Here is a 14,255-nt window from a genome sequence, read left to right as displayed (position 1 = left end):
TCAAAGGAAGAACAGGTTACATCCTCACTATTAAACTTTCACATGCATTATTTTCGGTCTCCCAGCAAGCCAGGGAAATGAGTAGTGCCACACTGTACACGGAAGGAAACTAAGGCTCAGAGAGGTTAAGTGGCCTATCCCAGGGTACTGAGCCAGCTAACAGTGACAAGTACCAACTAGAACCTAGTTCTTCTGATTCTCTGCCACCAAAGTTGCTTGAATCTGGTGATTTCATAATTCACTGATGCAAAGTACTATAACTTTTCATTCTACCTCCACAAAATCCAGGACAAATGCAACCCCAAACACCCTTCTGCACACAAACACTTACACACTAAAAGAACATATAAAGATATAAAGGAGCTGAATAAGATTATTATGAAGAACCTGAAATCATCCAATCCTATTAGCAAAAATTCACGTAAATCACTCAACTGCATCTGACTAGAAAGGCTGAACATGTTCCTCATTTTTCCTCAGGCATCCTCTACTCAAACCCACCTGCCACTGACATCCTCTTTTTTTTACTTTGTATATGGCCACTTACTTTTATACCACATAGTTTTTGCATGTCTACCTATTCACCATTTGCAAGATGATGAATGTGAAAACTCCCTGAAAAACTAAAAGTGATTATATCGACACAAGAAAGGAAAGAATAAAGGAACAAATGTTAACAATAACATAACTATCTGAAATTAAAAAAGAAAAAACAGAAAAAACAATAATATAATTATTTATTGAGTTCCAAATAGATAAAAATATTTAGTATTTTTCTATCAGAGCAATCTAAATGCATTTAACTGTCAAATAGCAAATTTTTTTTTGAGACAGAGTCTATGTCACTCTTGGTAGAGTGCCACTGCATTACAGCTCACAGCAACCTGAAACTCTTGGGCTTAAGTGATTCTCTTGCCTCAGCTTTCCAAGTAGCTGGGACTAAGGTACCTGCCACAATGCCCAGCTATTTTTTCGGCTGTAGTTGTCACTGTTGTTTGGCAGGCCCAGGCAGGGTTGGAACCTGCCAGCTCCAGTGTATGTGGCTAGCGCCCTAGCCACTGAGCTACAGGCACCGAGCCTAATTAACAAATATTTTAAGTGTTCGATTTTGTTAATAGTTGTTTCTATAATTTTCCCAACTGAAATTTGACATGACCCAAAATAAAATTCTCACTTTGATGTGACATTGAATTTGGCTTATTCCTGGTTCATTTTAACTCATCAAAGTACTATGTTCCCGGAAACTTACCTTATCCTGTTTGTCGCCAAAATGACTAAGATACCATAGACTACAATTTGGGCTGGCTCCTTCGGGAGGATTCCACGTCCATATTATTGTGCAGAGGTTTTCAATAGAGACACTCAAGTTCGTCACAGGTAGTTGACTTTCTGTTCAAATTAAGCACAAGAAATAAATTTATCAATACCACTAGTATTTCAATGGTTCATTTAATCCATTATCCCAATTCCTACAGGTAAAGAATAATAACAACTGAGTTAACATCTAACATTTACTGAGCCAGGCACAATTCTAAATATTCTATGCACATTAATCCATTTAGTTCTCACAAGAACCTCTGAGATAGGAACTACTACCAGCCTCACATTAAAGATGAAGCTACTGAGCAACAGGGAGGTTAAGTCACTTGTCCCAGATCCCCATAGTAAATGGCAAAGCTGGGATTACAACCTAGAAAGTGTGGCTCCAAGGTAGCATTCTTAACTATTTGCATAAAGAAGAGTTGTAAATCCAAATTGCTCTCCTCCAGGAATTTTTGGTTCCTTACATGTGAGATCCTCATCTTACTTAATACAGAAAGTTCAATCTCAGCAGTTCTCTAAGCTGAGAAAGTTCATCTATAATTGGGCTCACTAACACAACCTGGTAATTGTTTTAATACTTTTTCCAAAGAAGTACTGAGAAAGAGATTTAGAAGCCCTTATTCCTCTGAGGTCTGACCCTAAACAGCTGGAGATAGAGTGTTGACTAATCTGAAGAGGGAAAGGAAAGAGGAGAAACTGTTGAACATCATTTCAAACTTTCCTGAGAACTTCTCTCGACCAAGACTATCAAAATCTGCCCCCAGAAACTGAGCTGTGAAGTATACAGAAACCTTCTGTCCTATCTTTGCAACTTTTCTGTAAATCAAAAATTTTTTAGAATGAAGTTTATTAAAGTTATTTTAAAATAATACCCCCAAATTTTCAAACGTGGCAAACCGAATAATCAGTAATGCCTTATGGAGCATAGTTATAGTAATTTATCAAATGCCAGAGTTAAATTTTACACTCTATGCTAACACTTTGGAGTGCATTCAGCCTCTTACATAATCAGCAATACTTACTCCATTACCTTCCTCTCTAAGCAAAATCTTCCATTTGTCCCAAAACATTAACTCCACAGGCACTATGTACTTGGGGTTTCCCTAATAGTCAATTTTACATGTAGCAGCTATAAAGGCCCTGGACCCTCTATATTCATTCCCTCTCTCCTAACTCTACTATTGATAGATTTTCCCAAGTCCAGCTGTGTGAAGTAGCAGCCCAGAGCAGGACAAGGCTTCCTGGAAGCAAGGAATTCCTATTGCATGGCATGAAAACACAGCCAGTGCCAGGGAGCATCAATGGCTCAGCCAAAAAGAACTGTCATTAGGATTTTAAGTGATTACAGGAGTGTATGGCTAGCCCATTTGGGCCTTTCTAACATCATGCCAATAATATTTTTGAAGACAAATCATTTGCCAGGTAGAGAGCCTCTAATAAAAACTGTTTCTACTGGAGACTACAATCTACTTTAGGATTATCTGCCTTATTCAACAATTTCCTGAAAATGTTGTAGCAAAAATCCATAATACCTGGTTTAGCACTTCCTAATGCTCTACCCACCCACTTACCTCCCACTCTCACATAAAGAGTAAAGCTCGGTAATAAAAATATGGCCCATGTATGGTTCACTTCAATTGCACTCCAATTTTCAAGGTAATTTAAGACATTTTAAAACCTATTTTTTAACCTCAATTTTGATCTTTTATTTTATTGAGACAGAGTCTCACTTGTCACCCTCGGTAGAGCACCCTAGTGTCACAGCTCACAGCAACCTCAAACTCTTGGGCTCTAGCACTTCCCAAGTCTCAACCTCCCAAGTAGCCTCCCAAGTAGCTGACTACAGGCACTCACCACAACCCCCGGCTATTTTTAGAAACAGGGTCTCGCTCTTGGTCAGGCTGGTCTTGAACCTGTGAGCTCAGGCAATCCACCTGCCTCGGCCTCTCAGAATGCTAGGATTACAGGTGCGAGCTACCACACCTGGCCTAACCTTGGTTTTGAAATAGAACAACAGACTGCTCTATTTCCAGTCTCTAAAGTGTAATTAATTTTTTCACATCTATTTGGAAGTATCCAACAGTCAGATCTTCAAATTAGTTTGCATTTTAGGTTACTTGGGGCTATCTGCCATCCTTTACTTTTTTCTATTGGTTCCCTCCATATCTCTTGAGATTTTTCTGGCTCCTATACTTTAAATTCATACACATAGATTCTGGGAAGATAGCAGAGCAGGAAGTACCAGAAATTGATCTCCCCACTTAGACAAGAATTGTATTGGCAGAATCTGACTGATGTAACTATTTTGGAACTCAGGAGTTTATTGAAGGCTTGCAACTTCAAAGGAAAGGCTTGAATGGTAAACTGGAGCTAATTTTGATCAAATGTGGTCAATTTCTAGAAACACAAAACCCATCAAAACTAAATCATGAAGAAACAGAAAATCTGAATAAACCTATAAGTAGTGAGATTGAATCAGTAATCAAAAATCTTCTGACAAAGAAAAGCCCTGGACCTGATGTCTTCACAGAGGAATTCTGCCAAACATTTAAAGAACTACTATCAGTCTTTCTCAAACTTTCTAACTCATTCTATGAGGCCTGCCTTACCTAATACCAAAGCCAGATAAAGATACTACAAGAAAACTACAGACCTATATCCCTCATGAGCACTGATACACAAATCCTCAACAAAATACTAGCAAAGTGAATTTAGGAGAATATCAAAAGGATCATACATCATAACCAAGTGGGATTTATTCCTGGAATACAAGAATGGTTTAACATACAAAAATTGATCAATGTATTATTCCAGAATAAAGGGAGAAAAAACTACATGATCGTTTCGATGCAGGAAAAGCATTTGACAAAATTCAATATCCTCTCATGATAAAAAACATTCAATGAACTAGAATATAGGAAAACTACTTTAAAAGTTCTATATGGAAAAACTTACAGCAAACATCATAATTAATGATGAAAGACTGAAAGCTTTTCCCTCTACGATCAAGAAGAAGATAAAAAAAATCCTACTTTTGACGCTTCTATTCAACATGATACTGAAACTTCTAGCCAGAACAATTAGACAAAAGAAATAAAGATAAAATTCATCCAGATATAAAGTAAGATGTAGAATTATCTGTTTACAGATGATATATATATATATATATATATTTTTTTTTTTTTTTTTTTGTAGAGACAGAGTCTCACTTTATGGCCCTTGGTAGAGTGCCATGGCATCACACAGCTCACAGCAACCTCCAGCTCCAGGGCTTAAGCAATTCTCTTGCCTCAGCCTCCCGAGTAGCTGGGACTACAGGCCCCCACCAAAACACCCGGCTATTTTTTTGTTGCAGTTTGGCCGGGGCTGGGTTTGAACCCGCCACCCTCGGCATATGGGGCCGGTGCCCTACTCACTGAGCCACAGGCACCGCCCGATATAATCTTTTTTGATGATACAGTCTTATATATAGAAAACCCTAACGATTCCACATGAAAGAAGTGTTAGAGCTCATAAATGAATTCAGCCATAGATCGAGACAAAGTCAACAAACACAAATCAATTGTTTTTCTATAGGCTAGCAATAAACTGTGTGAAGAGGAAATTACAAAAACCATTTCATTTATGGTAGCATCAAAAAGAATAAAATACTTGGAAATTAACTTAACCAAGAAAGTGAAAAGTTTATACATTGAAAACTAGCAAACATTTCTGAAAGAAATTAAGTAAGCCATAAACAAATGGAAACACATCTGTATTCATGTATTAGAAGACTTGATATTATTGATATTGTTAAGACATCAGTACCATCCAAAGTGACCTACAAATTCAATGCAATCTCTAGCAAAATTCCAGTGACTTTTTTTACAGAATTAGAAAAACCCATCCTAAAAATGATATGAAATCTCTGGGTGGTGCCTGTGGCTCAAAGGAGTAGGGCACCAGCCCCATATGCCAGAGGTGGCGGGTTCAAACCCAGCCCCAGCCAAAAACTGCAAAATAATAATAATAATAATAAATTAATTAAATAAAATAAATTATATGAAGTCTCATAAGACACTAAATAGCCAAAATCCTCTTGAAAAGGAAGAATAAAGCTGTAGGACTCATGCTTCCTAATTTCAAAACTTAATACAAAGCTGCAGTAATCAAAATAGGGTGGTACTGGCATAATGCCATATAGATCAATGGAATAAAATAGAGTAGCCCCAAATAAGTCATCACACATACGGTCAAATGATTTATGACCTGAGTGCTAAGACCACTCGAGGGAGAAAGGAAAGTTTCTGAACAAATATTGTTGGGAAAACTGGACATCCACATGCAAAAAATTGGATCGTTATCTAACAGCAAGTACAAAAATTAACTCAAAATGGATCAAAAACCAAAATACAAGACTAAAACCCTTAGAGCAGTGGTTCTCAACCTTCCTAATGCCGTGGCCCTTTAATACATTTCCTATGGGACTTGACCCACAGGTTGAGAACTGCTGTCTTAGAAGAAAACATAAAATAATACCTTTACAACCTTGGATTCAATAATGATTTCCTGAATACGACACCAACAGTACAGGTAACAAAAAACCTAACAAGCAACTTTATGATTTTTTTTTTTTTTTTTTTTTTTGTAGAGACAGAGTTTCACTTTATTGCCCTTGGTAGAGTGCCGTGGCATCACACAGCTCACAGCAACCTCCAACTCCTGGGCCTAGGCGATTCTCCTGCCTCAGCCTCCCAAGTAGCTGGGACTACAGGTGCCCGCCACAACGCCCAGCTATTTTTTTTATTGCAGTTTGGCCGGGGTTGGGTTTGAACCCGCCACCCTCGGTATATGGGGCCGGCGCCCTGCTCACTGAGCCACAGGCGCCGCCCAACTTTATGATTTTTTTTTAATTTGTGTATCAAAAGACAATATCAACAGAGTAAAAAGGAGCCACACAGAATGAAAGGAAATGTTGGTAAATCATATATCTGTTAAGAGATTAATATTAATATATAGAGAATATCTAAAACTCAGCAATCAAAAAAGAAACAACCTCATTCAAAAATGGATAAAAGGCTTAAATATTTCTCCAGAGAAGATATACAATTGGCCAATAAGCACATGAAAATGTTCAACATCACTAATACTTAAGGAAATGCAAATCAAAACTGCAGTAAGATACTACTTTGTACCCATTAAGAGGGCAACTGTCAAAAACTAAAAAAATAAGTGTTGGTGAGGATCTGTAGAAGTTAGAACCTTTATGCAAATTTGTGGTTCCTCATAAAAATAGAATTACATATAATCTAGTAACTCTACTTCTGTGCATACATCCAAAAGAACTGAAAAGGGTCTCAAAGAAATATTTCTACGCCCATTTCATAACAGCATTATTCACAATAGCTAAAACATAGAAGCAACTTGAATGTCTATGGACAGATGAATGGGTAAGCAAAATGTTATAAAAGGTAATATTCATAAAAGGTAATATTATTTAGGAAAAAAACTATGACATATGTTAAAACATGGATGAACCCTGAGGAAAAAAAAATCTATGACATATATTAAAACATGGGTAAACCTTGAAGGCACTATGCCAAGCGAAATAAGCCAGCCACAAAAAAGACAAATATTGCATGATTCCACTTACATAAGATACTTAAAGTAGTCAAATTCATGGTGATAGAAAGCAGAATGGTGGTTCCTGGGTGTGAGGGGGGTTGGGAGGAGGAGCAAATGGACTTATTGTTTAATAGCTACACTGTTTCACTTTTACAAGATGAAAAGAGTTATAGAAATGGATGGTGTTGATGGTTGCACAACATTACGAATGTATTTAATAACATTGAACTCTAGGCTTAAAAATGGTTTAAAATGGTCTATTTTGTGTATTTTACCACAATAAAAATTGAAAATATATATAATACTCTCTGAAATTTTAAATACAATCTCAAAATGTTTAAATACCTGTATATATGAATATATATGAATTTTGTGTGTAGGCACATATAACATGCTCAGACATATATACCTAAGTGATAATTATACTTCTTGTAAAAGTCTCTAACAGCTTTTCACGTATAACTGAATGTAGTGTAGTGTAGTAATTAAGAGCACAGACTCTGCAGCCAGACTGAGAGATAGGATATCCCCAAGTTCATATTCTATCTCTCCTATTTACTAGCTGGCATGTTCCTTAACCTGTCTATTCCTCAGTTTTCTCGGCTATAACATGAAGATAATAATAGTAATCTCTTGCAAAGGGCTATTATAAGGATGAAATGAGTTAATATAGGTAACATGATTAGAATACTGCCTGTACAGATCAAGTGCTATGTAAGTAGAAGCTATCTGCTTGGTTTCTTTCTTTTTTGAGTCAAAAATGTTCTAAATCAGTGGTTCTCAACCTTTCTAATGCCACAGCCCTTTAATACAATTCCTGTGGGTCGCGACCTACAGGTTGAGAACCGCTGTTCTATATGGTTGCTTTGGTTTTCTGGGGAACTGAAGTGCGCCCATGGCCTTTAAGACAAAACAAGTATCCCTTCTACCTGATAAGCTTTCCTTAGGCATCTCATTTCAACCATTTCTTGGGGGATGATCACTAACTTTAGAAAGGGGAATAGGAATGAGGAAGGGATTCAAGTGTAACGCCCAGCTAGACTTCAAACCCCAAGATAGTGTGGATTATCATCTCACACTACAGCCTACTGAAATTGAGATTTAACAAAACCAAAGCTCTTTTTAATAATAAGGCATTTTGCTCAGCTTACTGTTTTTGTTCTCTCCTGTCCAATGAGAGGAGCTGGCAGAGGCATGCACATTTCGGGAAAAGTGAAGGAAATCACAAGAGTCATATATGAGTCATCTATCTTCTCTTACATCCACTCAGGCATCATCAACTCCTTTTCATTTTCTCTTGCAATATCTTTCTTAATTATCCCAACACAAATGCGTTGTTGGGCCCCACAAAGTGAGCAGATATCAATAAGTCAGGGTCCTGGGTGGGAGTAGTTCACAGTGCAGCTTTCTAGCAGAGACCTGCAACCCTAGACGCCTTTGTAGCTTCACACTCCAATAGCTCCCCTATCCAGGCAAGTCTCCCTGCTCACCTTCCCTGCAGTGTCATTTCCCTCATGCTACACCCCACTCAGGGCCTTCAAGGGCAAATAAAGTTGTTCTACCTAGATTGACTTTGCCAACCCACACTTCCTAGGCTCCTTACCGACCATAAAGGAGCACACTCACCCTCAGTTCTGGGTCTCTACTCATGTTATTCAAACTCCACCAGGAATTTCTCCACCTACTCAAATCCCACCCATCCAGAAGGTTTAACTCTTCCATAAAACTATCAACCTTCACAGTTTCCTCTCTTCTGAATGCATATAGTACTTATTGTTTGGACTACACAGCCCTGCCATTATAAAGGCAGTAGCCAACATATGATCATTCACTTTTTTTTTTTGAGACAGTCTCACTTTCATGCCCTCAGTAGAGTGCCATGGTGTCATAGCTCACGGCAACCTCAAACTCTTGGGCTCAAACAATTCTCTAGCCTCAGCCTCCCAAGTAGCTGGAATTACAGGCACCTGTCACAATACCTGGCTATTATTATTATTATTTTTTTTTTTTTTAGAGACAGGGTCTTGCTCTTGCTCAGGCTGATCTCGAAACTGTGAGCTCAGACAATCTACCCACCTCGGCCTCCCAGAATGCTAGGATTACAGGTATGAGCCACCACACTGGGCCCTATCATTTACTTCTCAACAAATAGCTTGCATACACTTTCATGGGTACCAAGCAGTCCTGCCCTGATACCCTGAGAGGCGTCCAACTCCTCTGCCAGCCAAGGACTTCCCTAACTTCTATTGAGAGAGGCACTGAGTACAATGGTTAAGGGCATGGCCCTCAGGTATCAGGCTGCCAAGGATGGAAACTTCGCTCCTCCATTTTACCAGCTATGCAACTTAGGGCAAGAGTTTTGGCCTCCCTGGGCTTCAGCTTCCTTATGTATAGCACCTACAGGTTAGTTCATTAATAAAGACTAAATGAAATAATACAAGTAAGGCACTTAGAAAACTGCTGGGTGTAATGTAAACACTACATGTATGCTAGTTGTTCTTATTAAGGCACACCACAACGTAAGCTATTGAGTTGAACAAATTGAACTAAGCTAGTAAGCTAATCATTTTTATAATACATTCAGAGGATTAAACTTGGAAGAGCTCTAAGAACTTACCAAGTTCAACCTCCTCATTTCACAGATGAGGAAACTGCAACACAAAGGAGGGGAAATGACTAGCCAAGAGTTCCACGGCTGGTAAATGTCAGAACCTCTAAAACTGAAGTCTCCTGACTGGAGACAGCTAATGTATTTTCCCACCATACCTCAACACAATTCTACCAATATTTCTAATGGTTAAAAGAAAGTTTCAGTATTCTAAGTAAGTTACCAACAAACCCTTGAGACAAAACTGATTATGTTGGGGGTTGCCAATATTGTCTAGAAGGCCAGCTGTTGTTTCAGGTGTGTGTGGGAGGGAGTTTGTAGGAGTGCCACTGTGGATGTTAAGACATTCATGAGATGGGTAACTTTAGACAAGTCACTTCCCTTCTCTGGACCATAGTGTCCACATATAATTAGCAAATGCTCCCAAATGAACTAGAGGCACTTTGAGGCAAGGATTTTGCTGTATACTCTAAGGTTCTAAGTCAACCTACAGAGCCCAGGCCAGTACTAAACAAGGCAGACACTTGCATTATTATTGACTGACAAAGTTTAAGCTTCCTACAGGGCTCTATTCAAATGCCACCTTCTCAGTAAGGTCTTCTCACTCCTCCCTATTTACAATGGCAAAACTTTTCCCTGCTTTGCTTTTCAATACAGTATTTCCTTAAGACCCTGGGACATAACAAAATATTTTACTTTCCTCACCCCCTGACTCTGCCAATCTATCATGCACAGTTTTAGCCGCACAAGGCAGCTCACTGTTGAATCTTTAGCCCCTAGAAACTGCCTGCACAGAGGGGACACTGCCAACATTTTGTTGACTGAATCGATAGAGGGCATCAAGGTTTCCTAATCAACATTTCAACGTGGGTTTCAAAGCACAACACACTGGCAAAAATGCAATAAGCCAATTGTAGGTGTTTGTGTCAATGTGATAACAAAACCAAAGAAGTTGGAGCTTCCACTGTCACCCAAAACGTCTAGAAGGCCACTCAACGCCAGGAGCTGTCCATGAGGAAGTCATTAACCCCTAATTTTTCACAGAAACTCTGCCAGGTTGATTAATTAAAAGTTGCGGCGCAGGGTGGAGGGTCAAGGGAAACTCTGAACTACCTTTGCCGCTTTTCTGCAAGTTCAAAATAATTTAACAATTATTTCAAAATATTTGTAAAAGAGGGAGGGAGGAAAGCACTTTCACAGATGCTGCTCCGGGTTTCCCAAAGGATTTCCTGGAGGCCAGGGGAAATCATGACCTTCACGTTCTTTTTCAACAAGGACTAGGATCTTTGAAGGTTCCCTACAACGTTTAGCCCCAAGAGCCACCCTTCCTTACACAGTGAGGATCAGCTTGGCCCGGGGCAAGGAGCCACGGCGCCTTCCCGGCTCTCCCAGATTTCGGTCGCTATCTCCGCCGGCTTCCGGCCCTTCATCCCGTTTGGGGCTCGCAGGCGGTGACCCGCGGTCTCTGACACCGTGGGCATGTTTCGGTCCCGCCTGAGCGCCAGCCTCCTTGGCTCTTCCCGACGGCGCAAGGGAAGTGAGACACCCAGCCGACTTGCTCCTGCTTCGCCGCCGCACCCGGCTCCGGGAAAACCCCGCCGCTCCCGGGTCCCACCTCGAACCGAGCGCCGGCGCTGGGTCCCGGAGACCTGGCGCGGGAAGCCGCAGACGCTCCGCACGCGGCGTCGCCAGGGCAGCCCCCAGCGCCCAACTCCGCTGCGTTCCTCGGCCCCGCGGTGCCCTCCCGGGCCTCTCGGCCGCGACCTTCACCACCCAGGCCCTCAGACCGTCGCCCCGGGCCGCACTCACCCGTGGGCGCCGCGCGCCCGCTGCTGAAGGCACAGAGCAGCAGCGCCCACAGCCCGCAGAGCCGCGCCGGCCACTCCATGCAGCCCCTCGCTCCGAGCCCGGTCGGGCTGGAGCTCGGCAGTCCCCGCCTCCGGCGCTCCCTCTCCCACTTCCCGGCTCCGCCGCCCTGGAGGCTGGGGGCCGGCGCAGACGGGAAGGCCGCCCCGCCCACCGGCCTCAGGTAACCTGAGCGACCAGCGCGGGCGGAGGGGGCGGGGCGCCAGCGCCTCCCGCGGCTACCGGGGCGCTACACCTGGCCGGCCCGCCGCTCTGGAGTCGGGTCTCCCACCCGGCAGAACTTCCTTGACCACGTCGCCCGCCCTCCCTCGGCGCGTGCCCGGGCCCCTGTCCTCGGCGCTGTAGAGCCAACGCCCGCTGGTGTCGCTGCTGCAAGTCGGCTGCGGGGCGTCGAAGGTGCCAAGGGCTGTGCCCTGCTGAACAGCAGGTCAGGGTCACATACCGGAAAGAGCTTTGGTCTGGGAGTTTGATGACTTGGATTCCAGGCGTTGGCCTCTGAGCCCTTGTTTACTAAGCTCTGGCTCCAGGGTTAGTAATGCCAGCCCTACCTCACTGGAAGGACTTGGAAGACCAAATAGGGGAATTGGCGGCACTCTACTTCGTGAAAAGGACAAACGGTATATTTGAAAGCTGGTGATATATAAGGTTGAGTTGGATAAAGAAAAGCAACATTCCAAACGTAAGGGACCACACATCGAATACTTAAAATTGGGTGCCTCTGAGGGTTGATGAACTGGGGTGGGAGGAAAACAAGAACCCTATGAGTTTGTTATTGCTGGTGTAACAAATTACCACAAATCTAGTAACTTAAAACAGTTTTTGCAACAGAAAAATAGCCGGGTGTTGTGGCGGGCACCTGTAGTCCCAGCTGCTCGGGAGGCTGAGGCAGGAGAATCGCGTAAGCCCAAGAGTTAGAGGTTGCTGTGAGCCGTGTGACGCCACGGCACTCTACCCGAGGGCGGTACAGTGAGACTCTGTCTCTACAAAAAAAAAAAAAAAGAAAGAAAGAAAGAAAAGCCCTGGCCTTATTTACCATTGAGGTGTAGTGTCAATAAAGGAAACAGAATGCAAAAAAAAAAAAAAGTTTTGGGCGGCGCCTGTGGTTCAGTGGGTAGGGTACCGGGCCCCATATACCGAGAGTGGCGGGTTCAAACCCGGCCCCAGCCAAACCACAAAAAAAAAAAAAAAAATAGCCGGGCGTTGTGGTGGGCGCCTGTAGTCCCAGCTACTTGGGAGGCTGAGGCAAGAGCATTGCCTAAGCCCTGGAGTTGGAGGTTCCTGTGAGCTGAGACGCTACAGCACTCTACCCAGGGCGATAAAGTGAGACTGTCTCTACAAAAAAAAAAAAAAAGAAGAACAGTTTTATTGTATTACAGTTCTGGAGGTCAGAAATTTCACAGAACTAAACTCAAGGTGTGGGCAGAGTGCAGCCTTCTGGAAATTCTGGGGGAGAATCTTCTTTCCTTGACTTTTCCAGCTTCTATAGACTGTCCACTTTCCTTGGCTTGTTTCTGCACCACTCACGCTTCTGCTTCCCTTGTCATATCTTCCTCTGACTCCAACCCTCTTGCCTCCCTTTTTCCCCTCCTAAAGACCCTGGTGTTTAGATTGGGCCTACCGGGTAATCCACAATAATCTCTCCATATCAAAATCCTTGATTTAATCATATCTGCCAAGTCATTTTTTGCTATGTATGGTAACATATTCACAAGTATCAGAGATTAGGGTATGGATATGGTTGAGAGGGACTTTATTCTCACCTTCACCAAAACAAAAAAGTCATGTCTGAGTGGATGATGAGACCCACTATCTGAGGTACATTTTGGTTGAAGTAAGCCAATGTAGACACCTGAAAGCTATTACAAAAAGTATATACCTAGTCCAGACCCCACCTAAAGGGCATGGGGATGTTAACCTATTTGAAATAAAGATTCCACTCTTGGAATTAAGGCCCTCAAGTTCAATAAATAGGAGGTTTTTCCAGGAACTGTGGAAAGACACTCAACTAAGACCTGCAATTAGTTTGAGGGCTATCATAAGGACAAGAACAAGGAATTGTGAGATACAAATGCATTATGGGAGAAATAGGATAAGGGAGGCTTCTAGAAAGAGGTCCTGCTTCTGCTGAATCTTGGGATATTGATTCTTATGGTTAATGGTTTAGAATAACCCCCAGAAGCTAGGCATGGTGGTTCATGGCTATGAACCATGAGCTGGTGGTTCATTCCCAGCTACATGGGAGGCTGAGATGGAAGGATCTCTTGAGCCCAGGAGCTGGAAGCCCAATACAGTGAGTGGCTCACGCCTGTAATCCTAACACCTTGGGAGGCCAAGGTGGGTGGATTGTTTGAAATTTGGAAATCCGAGACCAGCCTGAGCAAGAGTGAGACCCCATATCTACTAAAAATAGAAAAACTAGCCAGGTATGGTAGCACATGCCTATAGTCCCAGCTATTTGGGAGGCTGAGGTAAGAGGATCACTTGAGCCCAGGAGTTTGAGGTTGCTGTGAGCTATGACACCACCATGGCACTCTAGCTGGGGCAATAGTCTGAGACTCCATCTCAACAACAACAAAAAAAGACCAGCCTAGACAACATAATGAGACCCCTATATAAAAAAATAAATTCTGTGTATATTATTGAACAATATAATCCTTATGGAAACACTTTGTAAACTAGCAAAGCTTGTAGAATTGAGAGATATTTCTAAATACCCCCTCAAGTTAAGTCAGCTACTTTCTAATCCGAGGCCTTCCTTCCTGCATCACCAGACATATACACTTGTTGACATTTGCTATAAACATTATACAATAAGTTTATAATAATGTTTCCAAAATGGTTGTGTCATTTGCCT

At 42.1% G+C, this 14,255-nt stretch overlaps 1 protein-coding gene across 1 annotated transcript in view; it reads right to left on the bottom strand.

Annotated features, from left to right (window-relative positions):
• Positions 1-11,675, bottom strand: part of IL13RA1 (interleukin 13 receptor subunit alpha 1) — a 79,426-nt gene extending 67,751 nt beyond the window's left edge. The window contains exons 1-2 of the mRNA XM_053579538.1: positions 11,345-11,675; positions 1,250-1,389 (exon numbers count right to left, since the gene is read on the bottom strand). Of these exons, the coding sequence (XP_053435513.1) occupies positions 1,250-1,389; positions 11,345-11,423 (219 nt within the window). The 5' untranslated portion in view covers positions 11,424-11,675. The remainder of the gene's footprint in view (positions 1-1,249; positions 1,390-11,344) is intronic.
• Positions 11,676-14,255: the final 2,580 nt, after the last annotated feature.

Source organism: Nycticebus coucang, chromosome X (genome assembly GCF_027406575.1).
Source record: "Nycticebus coucang isolate mNycCou1 chromosome X, mNycCou1.pri, whole genome shotgun sequence".
In the NCBI taxonomy this organism is placed as follows: domain Eukaryota; kingdom Metazoa; phylum Chordata; class Mammalia; order Primates; family Lorisidae; genus Nycticebus; species Nycticebus coucang.
This window is presented reverse-complemented; position numbering and strand designations above follow the sequence as displayed.